At 37.1% G+C, this 23,348-nt stretch overlaps 1 protein-coding gene across 8 annotated transcripts in view; it reads right to left on the bottom strand.

Moving 5' to 3' along the window:
• Positions 1-23,348, bottom strand: part of SCAPER (S-phase cyclin A associated protein in the ER) — a 369,412-nt gene that overhangs the window by 50,969 nt on the left and 295,095 nt on the right. For 6 of the 8 annotated variants that reach the window (XM_075132981.1, XM_075132984.1, XM_075132979.1 and 3 more), the window contains 2 exons: positions 17,007-17,236; positions 9,955-10,110 (listed from right to left, as the gene is read on the bottom strand). In XM_075132981.1, the coding sequence (XP_074989082.1) occupies positions 9,955-10,110; positions 17,007-17,236 (386 nt within the window). Of the gene's footprint in view, positions 1-3,232; positions 4,447-9,954; positions 10,111-17,006; positions 17,237-23,348 lie in introns of those variants that run through there. The other 2 variants (XM_075132982.1, XM_075132983.1) reach the window with 2 other exon arrangements.

Raw genomic sequence — 23,348 nt, 5'->3', positions numbered from 1 at the left:
CATTCTCATAGATAGCTCACCTATCTTGTGTAAAGTACACACAAAGCTGCACAATCACCTCATAAAATCTTTGAAAGGAAACAACTAGCTCTTCAGAAGAAATGCAGTAAAAACAAAAAGAAGAAAACTTTGTCAATTTACCTACAGGTACCATCTGTGGTGTTACACAAACTCCTTTTCGCTATTGTTAATCGGCACTCAGCTACTTCCATTAGAGGCATAAGAGTTAGAGGTCACTCACTTGCAGAGACTCGACTAGAGACTAATGTGTCTGAGTTTATTGTACAGGTTCAAAAACGGGGTCTGTGTTTGTTTAACACTGACTGCCTTTAATAACCAACTGGGAGTCCTAAGAATCCACTAAAGAAATCATGCCATAAACCAAACTGCACCAGAGTTTCAAAAAGCTACTACTGTTGAATTCTTTCAAAATGTAATGCACCATATTGAAAGCCTTACCAACAGGCAAGTTAAATAAGGCCAATCAATCAATCAATCAATAAATAAGCTGATTTGTTGCCACCTACCTGCTATAAAAAAATGAAACAAACATTTCAGTCTAATTGCAGGTTGAACATCCCCTCTATTTCTTATCATGGAGAGGATCAAAAGAGTAGAAAACCTACTATTAGGGCTCAAACTTTGTTTGGGGGAGGGCAGTGCTTTGATCAGCCAATATGACATCACCTCTCCTTCCCTGGATTGTAGAATCCTTCCTTCATGAACTCTTCACTTTGGGGCTCTTTGCATGTTTTCTGAGTGAGTGTGGCTGAATGAAGTCAAGAGTGAGCTACTCTCTGTAGCATCATCCTATTTCAAATCTGTCAGCATTATTATCTTATGCAGATTTTTGCTCCACAACTGCCATCCCCTTGTGGGGGAAGAGGCCATCTCAGGTGCAGACGAGGAACCAACTGGAGTATCGCTCATAAGGGAATGGTAATTATAACAGCTTTTGGGACACTCCTGGATTGAGATGGCCATGCCCTCTGCTCATACCATGGAGTGGGAGCTTGTGGCCTTTCCTGGCTTTCATGTGGAAAGGCATAATTTAACCCTAGATGTCTAGATGAAGACTTTTAAAACTTCGCTTTCTAGGTCAATGAGCTCCCCAGAAACTCCTTGCCTTTAAAATTTTATTTTTGTTGCCCAATTAGTTATTCTGCAACAGACTCTATAGTTACTCATAACACTCAAGTCACTAAAATACTCCTCTTTCCCTTCATATCAAAGTATAGTATACCTTCTTTCATCAATTAGCATTTCTTAATTTTAATGATAAATCTTAGGTTTTTCAGTGATATAAAATGGAAGACTAATCAGCTGAAAACTATTCATCACCCAAAATATAACCTAAAACTGAACACTGTGTATGCTACCTCAGAGCAATTTTTGCAACTACTTGTAATGAAATGATTGATCAATTTTACCTGAGGTTAATGTTAACTTATTCTAATATCCCAACCCATTAATAGTGCGAAACAAATCCTATGATGAAGCTTATTTAGCTGGATACAATTCTTTCACAATTTTGTACTACCATGGAGCAGGGAATCAATCAGAAATATATGTTAAAAGAAATCAGATGTAGAAGTGGTTCAAAAACACAAGCATTATTTTTTCATAAAGAAAACTGCACATTTTGCAACTACACCACAGGACATAACCGTGAAAAAAAAACAAAACACTCTGTCTGCTGTGTTTGGCTTGTAGAAAACTAATGTGGAACTGAAGGAACTCTTGGAAATGTTTACTTTTGATTTTGCCTGTATTACAGATAATTTGTACATGAACAGGCCACTGGCTCCTGTTGGTTTTAACTGTCAGTTATAATCACTTTAAGCCTAAATGTTTACAATAAAAAAGTAAAAGACCTTATTCATACCAGTTGTGGGCTTTAAAGTGAAAAAAATGTATATGCGATGAGGGAAAATAAAATATGACCTTTTGTATATGCTGCTTTGAGTGATTTTGTTCAACCTAGTAAAACAGTGAATCTCTTATATGTAAGAGGTTTTCAAGAATCTTTTGATTCTGTTTCAAATGTTGAGAAGTCTAACAACAAACTCAATGGTAACTGTCAAGCAACGGATTAAAGTTTTAAAAAGCACATGGGCAGAATATACAATTATGCCATAGCTATTTTAGGTTTGAAGTCAGTAACTACAGCAATGAAACACCAGAAAATAAGGGTTCTGCAAACAAGCACAGCCTCTTTGAGGAATAGTTATTTGTGCATGTCATTCGCATCTTTTCTTTCCTACTCACTTAAATTACAACACCCACAATTTTCACAACAATGGTATCAGTCATGAATCTCAAATTTTGACAATTGAACATCGTACACCCTACACCACTAGTTAAAATTAAAGTTCTTAATAAAACTGTTGCTGAACTTCAGAAATGAAAATGCAAGTAACTATGTGTCAGTTCCCATACAAAGGGCCAGATTTAGATTTTCTTCCTCACACTGAAGAGCCCCTTTTTCTACAAGTAGTCCCATACTTTTATTTTGCTTGTTTTCGCTCTCTGGTTTTGGCCTTGTACCATTCTCTTTGAATGACCCGTTTAAAGGAGGTTCACACCTTATATGGGTTTGGAAGAGTGGTTATTAGAATATAATCATTAAGGGCAAACCTCTTAGCTATCATTAGCATGAAAAAACAGGTGAGTATTTGAATTGCAGCAACAGCTCCTAAGATGGTGGGTGTTTTTGTTTTTTTTTAATTTAAGAAAAGCCAGGGAGCCTGCACTACTGTTATGAAAATCTGGTACCCATTAGAGTTGAAGCTCTGCCATAAGGGATCCATGAATGGCCACAGAATTTGGGTTACTGGGAGAGAAGCTTATAAAAATAATAAATACTAATGTAAAAATATTAATTATGTTAATACAGCATATTGCTTATACTAATCTCATGATAGCTCATTTACAGGTTAATTACTGTATCTCTTGAAACAAATTATTTGTCAATACTGAGAAATTTAGCTACAGCACGATTATAGGAATTATTATTAGAGCATATACCATTTATATAACAATACTATTGATATTGCTCTGTAACACAAACAGTATAAAAGAACAATTTCTGCAAGCTTTTATTTATGAGAGAAAATTGTTTATATTTAAAAATATGAACTGATGTAAAAAGCAGTCATGAGTCTGTGAGGGATACATTTTAATGCTTGTATACACACACACGGTTAATAACAGTAGACAAATGAAGAAATAACTTTCAAAAAAGTTTGAGGACAAAACCTGTCTTTTCATGTTAGGATTTACAGCTCAACAACGCTGTAAAAATTAGGAGGTAAAAATAAATAAGTAAGCACAGAAAACTTTTATGCTTGCTATAATTAATATAATAAAGCTAGGCCTCACCTTCATTGTATGGTATGTACAGTCATGAACGCTTTTAGTTTCTTCCCTTCTAAGTAAGCATTTGTTACTTGCATGTAGTTTAGAGTACTTCTTGAATCTGCTCTGTCTTGGCAATGGAAAGCAGGACAATCAGTACTCTAGCAAACTGCTTACATCCTATTTTGCCATTCAGCAGCCAAAACAGGCATTATCTTAATTACTGTAATAAAACAGAAAAACCAGCCTACTTCCCTTTTATTTCTGTGATCTGACATTTGCTATTTTCCTGGACAAAAACCCTGTATATTTCTGCATACCGCTGTTCTAGTTTGTAATTCACAGTCTAGATTCATTAAGGGTTACATGCTGCCCAGTTCTGTTTTGAGATAAGATTCAGTAGCAACAACACAGCTTCTGTATTGATGTCACACTCCATTTCCACATTACATTAGCAAGGGAGCTTGTAAATAGTTCTCACATCAAGCAATGGCAAATATACTCTGTAAACTGATGCTCCAAGAAGCTTGATGATTTGAGAGGGGTTTATTTGCAATATTCTCGTTGTGCAGAACCAAGTTTTATCATTGAGTCTGTGTTATTGTTAGTTTATTTTACAGTCCTTAACGAGAACAAGATTTGGATACAACAAGCCCTTATGATGTACTACATCTGAAGAATTTCCTTCCTCCCCTTTGCATCAGTTATACAGTTCTTCATTCAGGGCTCATAGAAAATTACGTCTTTGGCTAGTTAATTTTTCATGTATTTTTAACATGGGTCTTGATCTTGTAAGTCCTTATGCAGTGCATGGCATGGTACGGTGAGTTGTTACATTTCAGTATGAATGTAAGCAGAGGCTACTGATGGTGACAAGTGAGCTTAAGCGTTAGCCATAGTCTTCTGCACAGAGCTTCAGCTAAACTTCTTGTGTATTCAGTCTTATTCACACATACTCAGGTTAAAAAAAGGGGTAGGGAACATGTGAAGAATGGGCACATCTGAAGAGAAATAGACATAAGCATGATCCTCGGTGTGTTGATGAAGAACTTGACTCCATGTTTTCCTTCTTAGGCCTCACTCCTGCTACTAGGAAGGAATACGTTGAGGCAGCACAGCAATGTTGTTATCAATGGAGGATCAGGTTTCCCTGTGTTCCCTGCCCTTTTCATCATTTTCTGTCTTGTATTCACATGCACAACATGTCACAGTGCAGTGCAGGATTCAAGGCCTGAAAATACACCTTTACTCCTACAATCACAATGACTATTGGGAAGCAGGGCCACCATCAGTGAACACTGTTAAACCCTCCAAACCCCACTGAAGACAAAGGAAGCTTCAGGTGCTTAGCACTTTTATTTACACACCTAAATACGGATTTAGGTGCCTAACTTTAGGCACCTAGGCTTAAAATTTCATCCAGTATATATAAAATATTGTATTTTATAATTATAATTACTATATTGATTAACTATTGAAAAGATTGATCAATAGTTGCTTTTCAACTTCCAAGAATAAGATAAACTGAGCACGATTTTTCCAAACACAATGCATAGAGCATCTTAAGATCATATAGTGTCAATGCACAATGTCTGATTTACCAAGAAAACAAAACTGCTGTATTTTATTTAGGACTGTTCAGTACAGCAGGGGGGAAAAGAAACTATTGCTTTAAAATCTGGGATGGAAATAGGAGTATGAAAAAGAAACATCTGTCCAAAAGGCAGCTCATAACGACAACCCATATTTACATTCCGAGACCCCGCCTGGCCTCAGACACTGGTACACGATATACACAATTGAATCTGGAGCTTCCTTGGTAATTTAAGTATTTTAAAGGGTACCACAACCGGAAGAGACTGCTGGCACCCTGTGGACTACTGCAAACCTTCCTGAAATACCATTCGGCTACTTGATGAGTGGACTGATGACAGCATTTTGCCCTAAAAAAAGTTACTCCTACCTTTCTCTTCCAACATGCACAATTTTCTCCTGAGAGCGTAAGGAAAAGCTGATTTTAGTTATTTTATCATCAAGTGGGGTGTATTTATACCTGCCTACTGTATTTTCCACTCCATGCATCTGATGAAATGGGTTTTAGCCCACAAAAGCTTATGCCCAAATAAATTTGTTAGTCTCTAAGGTGCCACAAGGACTCCTCGTTGTTTTTGCTGATACAGACTAACATGGCTACCACTCTACAATAGTAACAAAGTATGCAAGGTCTTGGAAAAAATTTTGAAGGAAAAAGTAGTTAAGGACATTGAAGTCAATGGTAATTGGGACAAAATCCAACATGGTTTTACAAAAGGTAGATCGTGCCAAACCAACCTGATCTCCTTCTTTGAGAAGGTAACAGATTTTTTAGACAAAGGAAATGCAGTGGATCTAATTTATCTCGATTTCAGTAAGGCATTTGATACGGTTCCACATGGGGTACTATTAGCTAAATTGGAAAAGATGGGGATCAACATGAAAATTGAAAGGTGGATAAAGAACTGGTTAAAGGGGAGACTACAACGGTTCACACTGAAAGGTAAACTGTCATGCTGGAAGGAGGTTACTAGTGGAGTTCCTCAGGGATCGGTTTTGGGACCAATCTTATTTAATCTTTTTATTACTGACCTTGGCACAAAAAGTGGGAATGTGCTAATAAAGTTTGCAGATGACACAAAGCTGGGAGGCACTGCCAATACAGAGAAGGACCGGGATATCATACAGGAAGATCTGAATGACCTTGTAAACTGGAGTAATAGTAATAGGATGAAATTTAATAGTGAAAAGTGCACGTTCATGCATTTAGGGATTAATAACAAGAATTTTGGTTACAAGCTGCGGACGTATTACTTGGAAGTAACAGAGGAGGAGAAGGACCTCGGAGTATTGGTTGATCACAGGATGACTATGAGCCGCCAATGTGATATGGCTGTGAAAAAGCTAATGTGGTCTTGGGATGAATCAGGCGAGGTATTTCCAGTAGAGATAAGGAGGTGTTAGTACAGTTACATAAGGCACTGGAGAGACCTCACCTGGAATATTGTGTGCAGTTCTGGTCTCCCATGTTTAAGAAGGATGAATTCAAACTGGAACAGGTACATAGAAGGGCGACTAGGATGATCCAAGGAATGGAAAGCCTGTCTTATGAAACAAGTCTCAAAGAGCTTGGCTTGTTTAGCCTAACCAAAAGAAGGCTGAGGGGAGATATGATTGCTCTCTATAAATATATCAGAGGGATAAATACCATGGAGGGAGAGGAATTATTTAAGCTCAGTACCAGTGTGGACACAAGAACTAATGGATATAAACTGGCCATTAGGAAGTTTAGACTTGAAATTAGACAAAGGTTTCTAACCATCAGAGGAGTGAAGTTCTGGAACAGCCTTCCAAGGAGAGCAGTGGGGGCAAAAAACATATCTGGCTTCAAGACTAAGCTTGATAAATTTATGGAGGGGATGGTATGATGGGATAGCCTAATTTTGGCAATTAATTGATGTTTGACTATTAGTGGTAAATATGCCCAATGGCCTGTGATGGGATGTTAGATGGGGTGGGATCTGAGTTAGTACAGAGAATTCTTTCCTGGGTGTCTGGCTGGTGAGTCTTGCCCACATGCTCAGGGTTTAGCTGATTGCCATATTTGGGGTTGGGAAGGAATTTTCCTCCAGGGCAGATTGGCAGAGGCCCTGGAGTTTTTTCACCTTCCTCTGCAGCGTGGGGCACGGGACGCCTGCTGGAGGACTCTCTACACCTTGAAGTCTGTAAACCACGATTTAAGGACTTCAATAGCTCAGACATAGGTTAGGGGTTTGTTACAGGAGTGAGTGGGTGAGATTCTATGGCCTGCGTTGTGCAGGAGGTCAGACTAGACGATCATAATGGTCCCTTCTGTCCTTAAAGTCTATGATTCTAATACTCTATTATATTGTATTTAGGTTCTTATACTGCAAAATAACACCATACACAAGTATATATTGGCACAATGTGCAAACCAATCTAAAATGACTCCAATATTGATAATATATATATAAAATAAATATTCAAGTATTATGTACCATATATTAAAAGTATAATAAAATTTTTTAAAACCCTGAATTTGTACTAATGGTTACTCCTATGAATGCTATAGTTATAGCTGTATAAGGTTGCATAATAATGGTCACGATAAAAACCTGCTTGGATATAGTCAAAACTTTCTGGAAAAAAATTCATATTAACCTGAACCTTTCCATGACTGATCTCATTACGAATACTGTATACTATTATGTTGGTTTTAGTCCACACAGTATGTTATGGCTCAAAATTAGCATGTGATTTCAATAATCCTTGTTCACATGATTATTCTGTATCATATTTAGCACTGCTACTTGAATGTGAGAAATTTTAAATACAAAGATCTCATATAAAGGTTAAGCATTTTTTGCATTTGTATACAGTGACAGGTCAAGTGACCCATGATCTGATACAGGATCAAAGCTCCATGGTCCTGAAGTACCCAACTGACCTCTGCCAGAGACTCTTCCTGCAGCAGGGAAAGGCTCCTGCTGCAGGGAAGCAATGGGACACTACACAGCAAAAAACAGCAGTGTAGATGAGGAGGCATGGCTTGGGTGAGTAAAGAGCTGTATAGGGTATGTACTCGGGTACATATCCACACCCTTCAGCATGTCTGTATTATATTTGCCCAAGCCTTGCCTCACTGTTTACACTGTTATTTATACCCTTATACAGGGGCTACTTGTGTATGTACTCTACACACCATCGAAAAAACATGCAGTGTAGAGTAGATGTACCTATGGTATGACATGAGGACAGCGACGGTCTCTCAGGTAGGAAGTTCCCAACCCATTCCCATTGATTTCTTTGGTGTAAGACAGGGGTTCTCAACCTTTTTGTTTCTGCAGCCCCCCTAACATGCTAAAAAAGCTCCATGGCCCACATGTGCCACAACTGTTTTTCTGCATGTAAAAGCCAGCCTGGTAGCAAGCAGGGGTAGCAAGCAGGGCAATTGCCCAGGGCCCCACGCCACATGGGGCCTTGTGAAGCTAAGCTGCTTAGGCGTCAGCTTGAGGCCCAGTTGGCAGGGCTTGAGACACTGGGGCTTTGGCTTTCTGCCCTGGCCCTCAGTGAGTCTTGCCCTGCTTGGCAGATCGCCTGAAACCTGCTCGCAGACCCCCAAGGGCCCTCGGACCCCTGGTTGAGAACTGCTGGTGTAAGAGATCAAGCCATAGTACCTAATTATCAGAAAAAAGACACACATTTGAGACGATTATTAATATTTTCAACAGCTGATCTTTTATACATATCACAGGATGTTTTGGAAACTATGATATCTCATCTACTTGATGTTCTGGACCTGCTACAAGGTACATATTTTCCTGAAAGAGGTATTCGCATAGCTTCCCACTATTCTAAGATACAATATTTTCTAATATTTTTGGGGAAGGATATGCCTGCTTTAGAAATTCCAAATAGTATGTCACTTACTCTTGTGGCTAGAGTAATTTTTTTGCTAAGAGAAGGGTGATTCTTTAATATCTATTTGACTTTTGGCAATATTGTGTTGAAAGTGCAAAATGACAACTTGGCAGCCCACAGGAAGAGACTAGAAGACAAATTTCATTAAGTCTCGATGGTCTTTATGGAATAATATTTGCAGTTACAGCCCTTTTTCTTGGTCCTGGGACTCCTACTTATCAGAAATTACAGCCACCTAGAGCTTTGTTCCATATTTTGTGTTTTACTGACTCATGTTTGTTTTTCATGACTAATGTTACCTTTCCCTTTCAGGAATTAAGTTCCCCCTGCATCAATGTTGTTGTTTTTTTCTCTTCTTCCTTATCTACGTTTGCATGCTATGGTTAACTTTTCCCCATGTTATTAACAAAATAATTGCATAACATTAGTTAACAAGAATGTTTTAAAAATATTCTACAATGATAAAGGAAAACAAGTATTTGCTCCTTTCATCGCTCCCTTATAAAAATTTAAGTGTAACCTAAAATCTAGCTTATTTATTATGTGGCTATTTATTTTACAAGTAAAATTCATTATTCAAATGATCCTGTCCATGTACAATCTTGAACCTTTAAAATCCCTACTGTCCTGCAGGATGAATTCCACTGAATGAGTACCTACAAAAAAAAAAATCACTTCCTTCTTGCAATTGGAATTTTAAAGTACAAAGACTGAATTAGACCATACAAGAAATAAATTACTTAACAGTTGAGTTTAGCTGCTAAGAAAACATATATTGAAATCCTCAGGACTGATTACTTAAAATTACTAGTGATGAAACATTTTCTATGATGATGAGTAAAGGAGACAAAGTTTGTAATTCGGATAAATTACTTACTATTAGGATGGTTGCAGATAACTGAATATAGTTGTACAGCCAAAATGTGGACACAGTGAACTTTTGATACCAGCATCTTTACCAACCCTGGTTAAACTAAAAACAGTTCTACTCTAGAACTTCACCTAGACTGTTCAGTTCCACATGAGAAGGATATACTTGTGGCCACAAAGGTTGCTGCTTTTCAGATGCTTAAAGAAAAGGTGAAAGAGCAAATCAGAAATGATAATAGCAAGCACACTTACCTTCCACTGACAGCAAAACAGAGCTGACACATTCCATGTAACACTGCTGTAGCATTTTGCAGAAAAGTAGCTATTTTTGAATTGTCATCAACAGGACCTTGGACGGAGAGGAAACAGCAGCATAATTTGTCTATCAATCCTATATTCACCACATAACTAGAAGTGGAGGGAAAAAACATTGCATTAAGATATGGCACCCTGCCAGTTTCAATGAATTTTTTTTTTTAGTATTATCATTATCAATGTCAACTTGAATAAAAAACAGGTTTTGAATTCACAAATATACAAATATAAAAGGTAAAATAAAGTAGCTCAAACTGCAATAATCTTAGATTTGGCCCTCTATAGCTATAGAAGTTTTTGTTAAGAGATCTGTCTATCTTAGGGTAATTTCTGTTATATTTTACAAGTAAGATGAATGAATATGTTTATTTTACAATACTCTTAGAAGGACAGTGGAATTTTGCCATAGTTAAATGATTTATAATAATCTCTATATTTTTGCAGTAGTATGATTTTTTTTTAACATGAAGAGAAAAAGTTCCCAGAACACAACAACACAAGAATGAGATGATGTTATCCAGATGCAATCTTATTACAACATAAACCAGCAATGACTACTGTATATACTCTTTTTTTTTTATAGGCAACAATTAACTGACTAACAAATAACAATTAGATAACAGCTTTCTACGGTTAGATGACTTTTTTTATTGTGGTAGCTAAAACTCTGGTCCAGGCCCTGATCATCTCATATCTCATCATTTCTGGCTGCAGCTGCTGCCATCTTGCCTCCTTCAACTCCATTCAAAGTGCTGCTCCCCAGATCATCTCCCCAGATATATCACCCCACTCTTAAACCCCCTCCCCAAGAGCTGCAGGGCTAGAAATCAGACTTTTTTCCAAAGTTCACACAGCTGACAGACAGCTACTGGAAACAATATAAGTAATTATGAATAAAAATTCATTGTGTACAAAGTAGGAATCTCATTGCAGTATTAAAAGACCATTTAAAATCTTATTAAAAAAGACTGAAGATTTTTAGTTACACTTGACTGTTCAGGTAAGTTTGTGAAAAGTTGTAAGTATTAGATGTCTTGTAGATTTCTGATCTAAGCAATTGACGTTCACCATACAGGTCATAAACATGCTCTCCAACATTGGCAGGCAAATACCAAGAAGATAGCTAGGGAGTTAGATGTTTAAAATGCTGAGTGCTGTCTATCTCTGAGCAGCAGGAGGCGAAGGAGATGAACAGGAGATGAATTGAAGTTAATAATGACAAATGATTATCAAAGGTACACATTTTCTGGTCAATGTTATTCTTCCTTTTTCTCCAAGGAAATCTCTATGTTCTTATTGGCACTCCAAGTATCCCTCCATCTCCCCTTTAGTTTACTGCCCAACCTTGATGCAACGTGCTGTAAGCTATAATAGTTCTGACAGAGAAGAAATGGAGGAAACTCTTCCCAGTCTATCTGTGCCATTCCTTAATGGGATTTGGGGGCAACAAGAGAGACATAAAGCACTCTCCCCCCACAGGAACTAAGCATACAGCTGAGTAGAGTTACAAAGGTTTGCTTTCCCTCCCCTTTTCCTTTTAGTTAGAAATTTTTGCCATGGTAGAGTAGTTCCAGTATCTCTGCCCAGCCTAGCTGCTCTCGTGGTACACAGACTGCGTTGCAGTTAGTTGATGCTGCTTATGCAGTGCACATTAACTTTTCCCATAGAGTTGCAAATATTTTCACTGAAACTTTTTTTCAGTCAAACATCTTACTTTAAATATCTCCAAAAGGAAACATGATAAAGTGGCGAGGAGGTGAAAGACTCTTAATAATATTAATTTATCTGTTTGTGGCTAATTTAAAACACCCACTCCTCTCCTTTTTCCTAATTGCACTATTACTCTGTCACCATGCCTTTCATTCCCCTGTTAGAATCAGATTCCTTAAAGTGCCCCAGGTGAAGGGCCTAGTCTGATTCTCATGTATCTTCTTAGCTCTGGGGTATGCCTGTGCTTGGCCCTGTCCGTTTCAGATGTCAGTGCAGTACAAAATATCAATAAGCAGACCTCCCACCCTCTCATTCAGATATGGGGAGAATACAACATCCTGAAATTTCACACTCTTTGAAAACCTGTTTGGGAAGGGGGAGGGGCTACATGCGAACAATAAAGTTTTAGAGGTCACTGGTATCTATGACAACTGTTTGTTTTGCCTTCCTCCTACAGCTGTCCTCTTAGATTTTTATCAGTCAACATTATACCAGGCTTAAAAAAAAAGTTTTAAAATGCACTAATTATAAAATGTAAGTACAAGGGGTTTAAGACTAAAAAAAGTATTTACTTTGCTCTCTTATGTTATCTTTGCCATGTTTTTGTAAGTATTCAACTCCTGTAGTGGCATAAAAACAATCTTGATAATTTTTATATATTTAGGACATTACCTCATTTGCAAAACCAGTTCATAAACCAGCATTTTGCAAGAGAAATGTCAATTTCCTACCCTAGTTAAGACACTAAACTAGTGAACGATAAAGAATGAGAATGACATAGAAATGGCAGGTGGTGGGATTCTGGATTTAGTGAAGTAGATACTTTCTGATGGTTAATTGCTAAAAATAGAAAGCCAAAGATTTAGGATAAGAAAAAAGCGGAGCAGCTGGATTAACCCTTTGAATGCTACATATATCATGTATATTCACTGTCCATGAGGTTTCTGGGGTGCCTACCCTACTTGTGGAAAACTTTAATAGTATAGTCTAATAGTATATCTATGGTTTAAGGAGGCAGCATTGCTCAATGGATAGGACACAGGACAAGGAGCAAGAAAAAAACTTGGTAAAGTTCATATAAAACAGGAAGACCTTAAAGAAACTATGGGCAGCTGAGAGTCTGTCTGGGTTCAAGTGAAAGAAAACAGGTAGACTAGAAACTTGCTACACGTAACTTCTCAAATAACTAATCTGTAGAAAATAACAAACCCAAAAAGAGTTGTAAAAAGAAAAATAATAATGAGATATTTCAAGTACCTAGGAAACACTAAATGAAGTGATACATTCAAGAACAAAGTACCTGAGTGATTTATAAAGTCTTTGAACAGAACCAACAAAAGTAAAAACTAGTACAGACTGTGTATAATCAACCTGTGGAATTCAGTGTCACAGAAGGTCATTGAGTTAAACACTGTGGTTGGATTTTATAAAGGGCTGGATAATTACATAAGTATTAACATCGTTTGTAGCTATGTAGGCTAACATAACGACAATCAATTCTCATCCTTCAGGGTGAGAAAAGATCTGCACGAGTCAGAAGAGAATTTTCCCCCTTATGTTAAGCACTGCACAAGTAAGTAGGCGTATTTTTTATTTCTATGGCTTCCTTTGCATCCCGAGGGATTAACTATTGCAGGAGATAAGATTTCTGATTAAACAGATCAATGGCCTGATTTGACATCACAAATTCTATGTTCCTAAAATGTAAAAGGAAAGAAAGCAAGCAATTAGTCACTTCATTCTGAGAAACAGAAAGAACAAAATCACCGATGTAAAGATGAGAAAACATCGTATGCCTTTGATAGTGATATATGACATTATGACTGAATTGAAATTAAAAACGGGGTCATTCTATATAATCTATAGTGTGTGTGTATGCGCATTTATGTAACACACAAACTATGTTAAAAAACATTATTAAGGTTTCAAAAACTTTAAAATGCCAGAATCCCCCAGGTCTGGCTTTTGTCCCCTTTGCTTTCCATTCAGGCAGCTTTCTCCTCTCCTCCTGCCCATCAGTAGAGGGGGCTTTAAGAGAACAGGCGAGACAGGCTCTCCTACTCTTTGTTCTGGTGCCCAGCTCTGGCACAGCCCCAGCAGCCCAGAGCGGCAACTACAGGGAACGTCCTGCTCAGTCCCCTGTTGCCTCAGGCTGGGGCATGCCCAGTGCAGACAGAATGTTCAGAGAATTAAGCTGCAAAGTTCTAGTAAGCTGCTACAGAGCATGGGCAAGCTACAGTTTTTAAAGGTTTCCCACCTGCCAAATTTCAAGTCACTGCACCAAAGGAAGGCGGCACCAGAACTTCCCAAAGAAAAGGTTGCCAGAATATTTTAACATGGTCAAAACAACATATTTTCCCCAAACCACTTTCTTGGAAATGGCTGAACCATTTGGGCTGAAATTTTCCAGAACAATTCAGCATGTGACAGATACCTGGTATGGAAAATTTCAACCCAAATGGTTCAAGTATGGCACAGTTATAAGCAATTTAAAGCAGGGTCTTATATTGGGATGTGTCAGGCAACCTTAATAATAATAGACGGTGATACCAACCATCCTAAAATATGGTTTGTGTGGGTATATATTTATACCTATCTCCCCCCACACAAATATGTATGTGTAAATATGTACATATTTGTGTTTTAGCACATGGAATTATGAGAAAAAAGAGAAATGATTACTGAAATTAAATAGGATAAAACAACTGAGGGCAAGGAAATAAAAAGCAAAAGGAAAGTGCAGAAAGATAAATTATTGTCGACCCAAATGTTGTGTGTGCCACTAAATATACTCAGTGGAGATGAACAAGGAAGTGCAAAGAGTAATTAAGGGTAAGAAAGAGTTATATTATGAAATATCATATATAAAATGCAAAGTATAGAGAAAGTCTGCACGAACACACATTAAAGTAAAGTGTACTAAAACTGAAAAAATATTGAAGAGGAGAAATCACAATTTTTTCAAGTGCATAAGGAACAAGAGGTCAGTGGTGGAGACAGGCAGGCTCTGTGAGATGAAAAAGGTAATTTATTAACTAAAGAGGTAGGCCTTAATGAAAAATTAAATGTATCCTTTGCCTCATGAGCTCACAAAAAAGGTTAAAAGACAGATGCTCAGAACAAATTCCCCAAGGGAGAAAAAAATATAAGAAGAAATCAGGGTCTCGGCAGAAGAAGAGACCATGAAATTAGAAGATCTGTAGACTGTTAAAATCTAGGCCCACACAGAGTCTATTCCAAAAGAGAAAGAGATAGGATACCCATTAGCAAATTGATCTGAAACCTCTAAGGAAACATAAGAGGTACTGGACTTGGAGGAGACTAATGTAACACTATGATCTGAGAAGAGATTTATGAAGATCTAGAAAAGTACAGACCCGAGGGGGACATAATGAAACCAGTAACCAGGGACTACCTAGCGAGACATCAAGAATGTTATGGTTTAATTGAGGCTAGTCAATAATCAGCCTGGATTTTCAAAAAGATGATCACACCTGGCATACCTCATAGAGTTGAAAAAGTAAAATGGAATTAAATAATGTCCTTAGCTTACTCCAATGCTATCTAATTATTAAGGGTCCAACCCTATCTGTCCTTGACTCCCACTGAAAACAGTGAGAATTGAGAGTGCTTGCCACCTGGCAGGAGTGGGTTCTAAAACAGCTTTTTATATAGTAACATACCAAAGGCTAATCCTGTTAAAGTTCACTAAGGGAGTGTCCTGAGTAAGTAAAGAATTCCTTAGATATCAAAGAGAAGAAATTAGGAATAATGACTACCCAAGATGGAAGGAGGTGAGTAGTTGAGTGCAACAAGGATTAATACTAGGACTAATTAGAACACTTTATTTAATGACTTAGAAGAACGAACATATAGCATTGTGATGAAACTTGCTAATAATACTAAGAAAGAATGTGTGAATCAACAGAAAGAAGAAGGGCAGGATAGTTCAGAATAACATGGATAGACTCTGCGTGTGGATGAATCAGGAACTTTTGAAAGTAAATGTAGATAAATATGAAGTGATGACAGTAAGAACAAAAAGTTCAATGAAGAACAATGTATTGTACCTGTAACGATTGTATAGTCAGTATTAAAAGAGATAAATATGGGACTTCAGTGCTTTTGCCCAGTAAAAGAAAGGCAAATCATACTGTATATTAAAAAACAAAGCAACACTATTGATCTCTAAGTCTCCTGTTGTCTTATCTGTGTCTGTTTTTATACTGTAAACTCTTATAGCTAGGGACTGTGTTTATGTTGTGTTTTGTATACTGTTGGGAATCAAAAAATATTATATAAAAATAATGTAAGGATCCGTGTACAGAGTTGCTAACTATGGACTAGAGGACTTTTTACTGTGCAAAATTCTGGTCACCTTTATTTAAGAAAAAATGACACAAAGAACAGTCAATCAAATAATACAAGGATTCCCACTGACATAAAGGAAACATGTATATGCAAAGGCAGAATTCTGGCAGTGTTAATCCAACACAGTTAAACAAACTAGTGGACTGATCCTGTGAGGTGCTTTAAGCCTACATGATTAAAAAAAAAAAAAAAAGAAGAAAGAAGAAGAAAAAAGAAGACATTTCAGACATCACTGAGAGAAACAAATTTCTACAGGGAATAAAAGACAAATGCTCAAGTGTATAATGTAAATTACTAGCAAATACAGGAATAATTCATATATGAAAGAAAGCTATGGAAAGTCCTACCATTTACTTTCTTTCTGTACTGTAGCGAGTACTTAACATATAGAAACAATAATCAAGAGCAGCAATTAAGAGCAAATAGTAGCATTTTTCAAAAAGAGATTTATCATAATTTGGAGAATATTTTATATTCTCCATGAAAACCTGTTCTGACTTTCTGTACATTAGTTGCCTTTATTCTATGTTTATTGACAGTGATATTATTGCAGTAAATTTTACTTACTCCTGTGTCAATAAGGAGATATTTTGTGGTTGGGGAACTTCTCCACATCAGAAGAGAAAGTTGGACAATCACAGGGCCAAATTTTTCACTTAGATAAAGGCACAAATCTCTATGGACTTCAGTGTACATGTATATTTGAGGTCAGAATTTGTCCCATCGTTTTCTGAAAGAGCATTTTTGCTTGAAAACATATATATAGCCTTTGAGTGGTCTTCTGAACCATACATAGGTGCTAGTCTTATTGAGTTAGGGTTCAGAGGAGCTTATTACCATTGCTAGTTTCTGCAATTTCCTTTTACTAAAATAAAAAAAAAGTTTAAAGATATTTCATCAGTTTTTACCTGATCAGGTCCTGAACCCTGGTGTTAAAGGCCTCAACTTTTGAGGGCTTGTTTTTGACTTCCTGTATTATTTTGGGTGCAGTGGGCTGATTGTTTACATCTGGTAGACTGGAAATCAGATACCTAAAGACCACAGCAATGATTCTGAGAAGTCCAGTTGTTAAACCTTCAAATACTTGCTTATTTGCACTTCTTCCTAATATTGCATTATATTCATCTGGAACACAAACCTGCATAAAGAGATACAATAAACATATTTCCATAAAATATGTAAAATTCAACTAAAGAGACTATTGTCGTTCTCCTAAGAATATATTTTTAATTAATGCATGCAGTGAAACAATCATAAAAGCCCGATGGAATACACAAACATGCATTAGAATCATAAATAATAACAGAGGAAACAATATTCCAGCATTATTGATGAACATTAAAATGCAATACTTTTGCATCCTTTATTAGGCAGATTGCTATAGGATTACATTTCTCCATCTTCCATTTCCAGTGAATGCCATTTGAAACCTCTAACAATTATAATGCGTGCAAAATGCATGTGTAGAATGTGTCCTAATGGATAAAAATGAAGGAATTCCTAAATAGAATTCAGTGTATATGAACTTAAAAGAGAAACCTTATCGAAAGGGAGTACTTAACTAACTATATAAACATATTATTATTAATTATTATGTATAGATAAGGTCTTATGATGATTCACTGGCAAAAACAAAAATATTTTCAATGTAACTAATAAATTATAAAGTAAACAAACTAATTGGATGGCTCACTGACTCCTCGATTAGTACCTTGTTTTATCATGTGAAAGACCCAAATTAAATCTTTGGGTCTGATCTTTTGCTTCTCAGCCTGCATGAAGCTTGGAATGTTACAGAGGCATCACCAGTGCTCCTTTGCGGAAAGTGTACCTTTTGCTACTCTGATGATCCATCTGCCTGACTTTGCAAAAGTATTGATATTCTACAGTGATAATGCCACCCACCTCTCCTTGCCCAGAAAGAAGAATGCTATGACAATAGTGATGAGTGTATATTTAACAAAATCGATGGGGGATGGCTAGTAGAGAATGACTTGAGTCTTTCTTATATGGTACATACAAGCGAGCCTTTTGATAGAAAATGCAACACACTTAGTAATCTATGTGAATGATCAAATATCAAGATCAAATCTGCTATGGACTTTTCTCCAGGAGTAACAAAGAGGCACCAGAAATGATTGAAAGACTCTATTTTAATGTAAAAACTGAGTGCACCCTAAATATCTGTTTTTTTGTGAAATTGTTGTCCCAGAAGAACTTTGGAGCCTAAAGAAAAAAACAGATGAAAAGGTTATTGAAAAGGATGGAACTCAGAAACCAGTGTCAGGAAAAAAAATTAGAATCAGGAGGCTGCACTACCTAACCCTTTGGAAAAGGATATTAGAAGATCTGAGCAGCAGATGTAGGCAACACAAGCCAGAGCCACAGGTGGCCTCATTCTTGTCTCAACTGAAAAGTACCTTGTGGATGAGGAAATAAATTTTCCAGTCAGCAAGAAGGAATCCAATAGTGCTCTTTAGCTTCTGCCTAGCTTAGCACAAAACCAGTACCATTTGCTGTTGATCTCAATGCAAGTAGATTAATCTTCGGCTGGCCCTAGCAAGCATGCCCATCGTTGAGTTACACCACTCATATTGGTCCCACTTCACAGAGTTGAAAGAGAGTTCTCTAGAGAATTTGTTTCTCCTAATAAGTGAATGGCTAATGGAAAGTCTAAGAATAACTCAGTCCTACACACAAGCTGCTCTTAGAGGCTATATTGAAGCTAGTATAAAATAGCTTCTAAACTTTCTAGCATTATCTGCATTCTTCAGATTAGATGAAGGGAAACTGCCAATGCCAGATGAATGACTCACAAAATCGAATACACAAATAAGCTAAACATATCAGAGAGAGAAGTGCTCTTCTTAGGCAAAAGACACATTCTCAGATACATCTGTATCTCCTTCCTTGATTCATATCTGCCTCTTTTGCCTGTAATCCTGGTGCCAATCTTGACACTTAATGCTCATCTCTTCTTTGAATACCCTCAAAATGCTTTTCTGGGGATGATGCTGATGCTGTGGGTAGAGGGCTGTCACTATGGAAGTAAGAAACTAAAATGAATGAAGATTTCTCCATTCTACTCAATAGACCCAGAAAAATATACAGACATGTCTGTATCACTGCTTGGATTGTGTCATTATTCACATGAATCGTCATTTTAAGTACGGATAAACCTGTAGCTACCATGGACAGGCTTTTGGTAAAAACCTACATCACCATCAGAAAGCAAAGATACTTCCTGTGTAATTTTTGAATTAACGTGTAGAAGCAAGCATCTCAAAGGCCAAGCGCATCAAATCAGAGTTCAGGAAAAAGGCAAAGGGATTGTGGCATTGAAATGATTGAAAGAATAAGATCTGTTTGGAAATCTGTTCAAACTTCCAAAGTCTAGAATGGGCCAAGAAGCTTCCTGATAATATTTAAGAATAAAAAGATAATGGGAAAAGAAATCCTGGCCTCTGTGAGTCACTGTAACAGTTTCCTTTGATAAAGATTAGGAAATATATCCTAACAGTCACTTATGAGAAGGGTCAATTTAAGGTCGTATTAACACGACATGTTGGAATGTCAGAAAGGGAGGAAACGGGCTAATGGTTTTACAAGAGGAGCTAATGACAACCACAATGGACAATAAGGAAAATGTCTCTAATGCAACTGATAGTGTGGTAGCTCCATCTGGGGCTTATTAATTGGTTCAGTCAAACCCAGAAATATGGCTGAATCTCGTCTCCTCCATTTTAGCCAAGGTATTATCTTTGTCTTGGTGAAGGGCAAATTAAGTTCTTCACCTTCTAGGCCACCTGGATGAGGCCTAAATTCCTCAATGAAGAATACCTTCTGTTGATTGTAACAGAAACCAACAACCATGATGTCATGTGAGAAACATAACATGTGGTGCTGCTTTGAAAGCTGTGGACTCTCCCAAGTCACAGCTGTGAAAGCTTATTTTTGCTAGGGAGTAAATCAGCAGCTGGAAGCATCTTACTCTAAAGATGGTAGTAATACCTGGACAGATTTACTACATGTAAAATATGAAGGCTATAATATATATCTATATATAGCTACAGAACTGGGAGCAACTTCTTAGCTAATGTAAACTGTCACAGCTTCACTGAAGTTAATGAGGCTATGATAGTTTATACCAGCTGAAGATTTGCCCCATTATGAGCACTGGAAGTTCCAGGATCTGGTGATAGAAAAAACAAGTAGTGAAGGGAATATGAATGATGTGCCAGCTTTACAGACAGAATCTTGTCACTTTGTGTACATGCATCAAGAAACATGGCTCCTAGCTGGACTCACTGCTTTTAATGATGCTGATGTCTGCACAGTGCTGTGGTTCTGTAGAAGCAATTTAATGACAGAGAACTTGATCTTTTTCCACCCTGTAATTAATGATCAATACCGTCTGAAGTTTTCTTTCATTCAATTTTAAAATCCTGTGGAATTAATATATGCTGGTGGATTCATAAAATGCTGTTGCTCCATAGTTTAGCCCTGTATAGGTATCTGGGGGGATTTGGTAACACTTAGTGACAAAGAACAACATGCACATTTCTTTATTATTCATTAGCTCTGAGTCTTGTGTTGGTACTTAAAACTCATTGTAATAGTCTGGTTCCTGGTGATGAGCCAAGTCAGCCAGTGAGAACTCTTCAGCTAATTCAAGTTTGACTGAAAAAATACTATGTTGCTCCAGTAATCGACACTGACTAAAATAATTCATGCCTAATGGTTTTGATTCTCTACTAAATTTTGATTCTCTACTGAAACAGATGGACTGCATTTTAAAAAGTGTATACCAGTTTAAATATGGCACCCTTGCACTATGAACACCAAGGGTTAAAATTACTAAGATATACTCTCCATTGCTCGTGCAATTAAGATATAAAATGATGTGCAACCTTTTTCTTAAAAAGATTATTTAGTACTAATATTTTGTATTAGCAGTCTTTCATTTGCTATAATGAACAGCATTTAAGCCAGACTGATCTTGTGTTTTCTTACAGTGTTATATGTCTAAGCTATTGTATTTTCTAAATGCATGGCACTTAGTTACACAAGTCAAAGATTTTATATTAATGTGCTATCTATTTTCACTGGTGTTTTCTATAATAATTATATTATTAATAATTGCAAGATTTGGTTGATTTTTACAATTTATATATGGAATATGTGTATATGAGTTAATATGTTAAGGTTGCTTGTTGATAATTATATAGATTGTGGATGTGGATAATTAAAATTATGGAAGGGTTATTTTATGGGTTTCATATTTAATTTTTTTATGCTGTCTATATATGGAGATTCAAGTGTGGAGTTAATGATGTGTGTCAAACATTATCTATGAATTTGTAAACTTTCAAGTATTTCATTTATAATATTCAAATACAGTATTCTTTTGATATTAAATGTTTAAATTATATATATCTATCTATATCTATCTATATATCAATCATTTAATAATGATTAATATATAGATAGATATATTTATATATATATATATATAGATAGAGTTATATATATATATAACCCTAACTCAGTGGTGGGCAACCTGTGGCTCGCGGTCTGCATGTAGCCGATCAGGGTAATCTGATTGCAGGTTGCGAGACATTTTGCTGATGTTGACCGTCTGCAGGCACGGCCCCCTGCAACTCCCAGTGGCCACAGTTTGCCGTTCCTGGTCAATCGGAGCCGTGGGAAGCGGCAGCCACCATGTCCCTGTGGCCTGCTGCTTCCCGCAGCTCCCATTGGGTGGGAATGGTGAACCACAGCCACTGGGAACGGTCAGGGGCTGTGCCTGCAGACGGTCAACGTCAGCAAAATGTTTTGCGGCTTGTAATCAGATTACCCTGATGGGCTGCATGCAGGCTGCAGGTTGCCCACCACTGCCGTAACTCTATATTTAAAAAGGTTTGGTCTGGTAATTGGTATAAAGCATTTTTAAGTGATTGACGATGAAAGAAAGAAAGAAAGAACAACTTATCCAATGTCATAGTGCAGTTTCAACAATGTTATTGGAAAACAGCATTATTGCAAACACTAGACCAAATCCTGAATTCTTTACTCATTTTTAAATCAGCCTTTACACAGGAAGACTTCTAGGGCCACATTCTAGGCACTGATACAATCCACTTGCACTGTTCTGGCAGCCTGAAGCCAGCTTAACTGTTCAACTGAGAATTTCCCATGTGTTGGGGAAATCCCTTGCTGGCATAGCCTCCTCAGCTGTGCCCTCCATTTAGAACGTAATCCAGCAAGGTGCTGAGCACTTTGGCTCTGATCCAGCAAAGCACTTAGTAAGCATTGAACACAGCTGAGAATCTGGTTCTCAGTGACTCATTATACCACAACTACAGTTGTACTTCAACACTTCTATAAAAAACAAACAAACCCACAACACACATTTTGACTTTTTTTGTGTGTGTCCAACAGAAGAAAGAAATAAGAGTTTCCACTGAGCATCAAAGTGAAAGACCTTGTGCCCAATCTTGCTCTAACTGAATGCAACAATAAAACTCTCACCAACCTCAATTGGTGTAAGAGCAGACCCTTCTGCTTTGGATTGGCTGTTTCTTTCTCAGCACTACATATTGGTTTTCATCATTTGGAATTTCAAATCAAGAATGCACTTCTGTATACAATCCATTGTATGTTACTTTGAATGTTATCTTTAGATAATTTAATATGCACTCAACAGGCATTAGCATGAGATGTCAAAAGAAAGTACATGTAAAATGTTCACAGACACACCCCAAATTTTACCCTTTCTTTTGAGTTGCTTCTGTTGCTTGTAGAATTATTTCTGATAGAGATGTCATCTTAATGTTGATTGCTTTTCCTCCACTGAGAGCTTGTCTACAAGTTGAGTTATTCAGAAGCAGCTATTGCGGAATAATTCCATGTGTGAACACTCATTTTGGAATTAGAGTGGCTTGTTCCTGTTTAGCTTGCCCCCTTGGGTTAGCTGTTCCTGAATAACTCCATACAAGCCCTTAGCTCTAAAAGGGAGCAGAGAAACACAGGTCTGGATTTACAAAAGACTAATTCTGGGCCTTACATCCAGATTTTATCAGATCGAGGAACTGTGATTTTAGCCTGGGTAGGGGACAGCATTCATTACTCTGCAATCTCTGCAGCATTGATCGAGCTAGACAGAACTTCATGACTAATGAATGAGATGGAATTTTACATTATTTTAAATATTCCCTTGCAGACTGACTATATTTTATATCTATCTCAAT

This window comes from Caretta caretta, chromosome 10, assembly GCF_965140235.1.
Source record: "Caretta caretta isolate rCarCar2 chromosome 10, rCarCar1.hap1, whole genome shotgun sequence".
NCBI classification, from domain to species: Eukaryota; Metazoa; Chordata; order Testudines; family Cheloniidae; genus Caretta; species Caretta caretta.
This window is presented reverse-complemented; position numbering and strand designations above follow the sequence as displayed.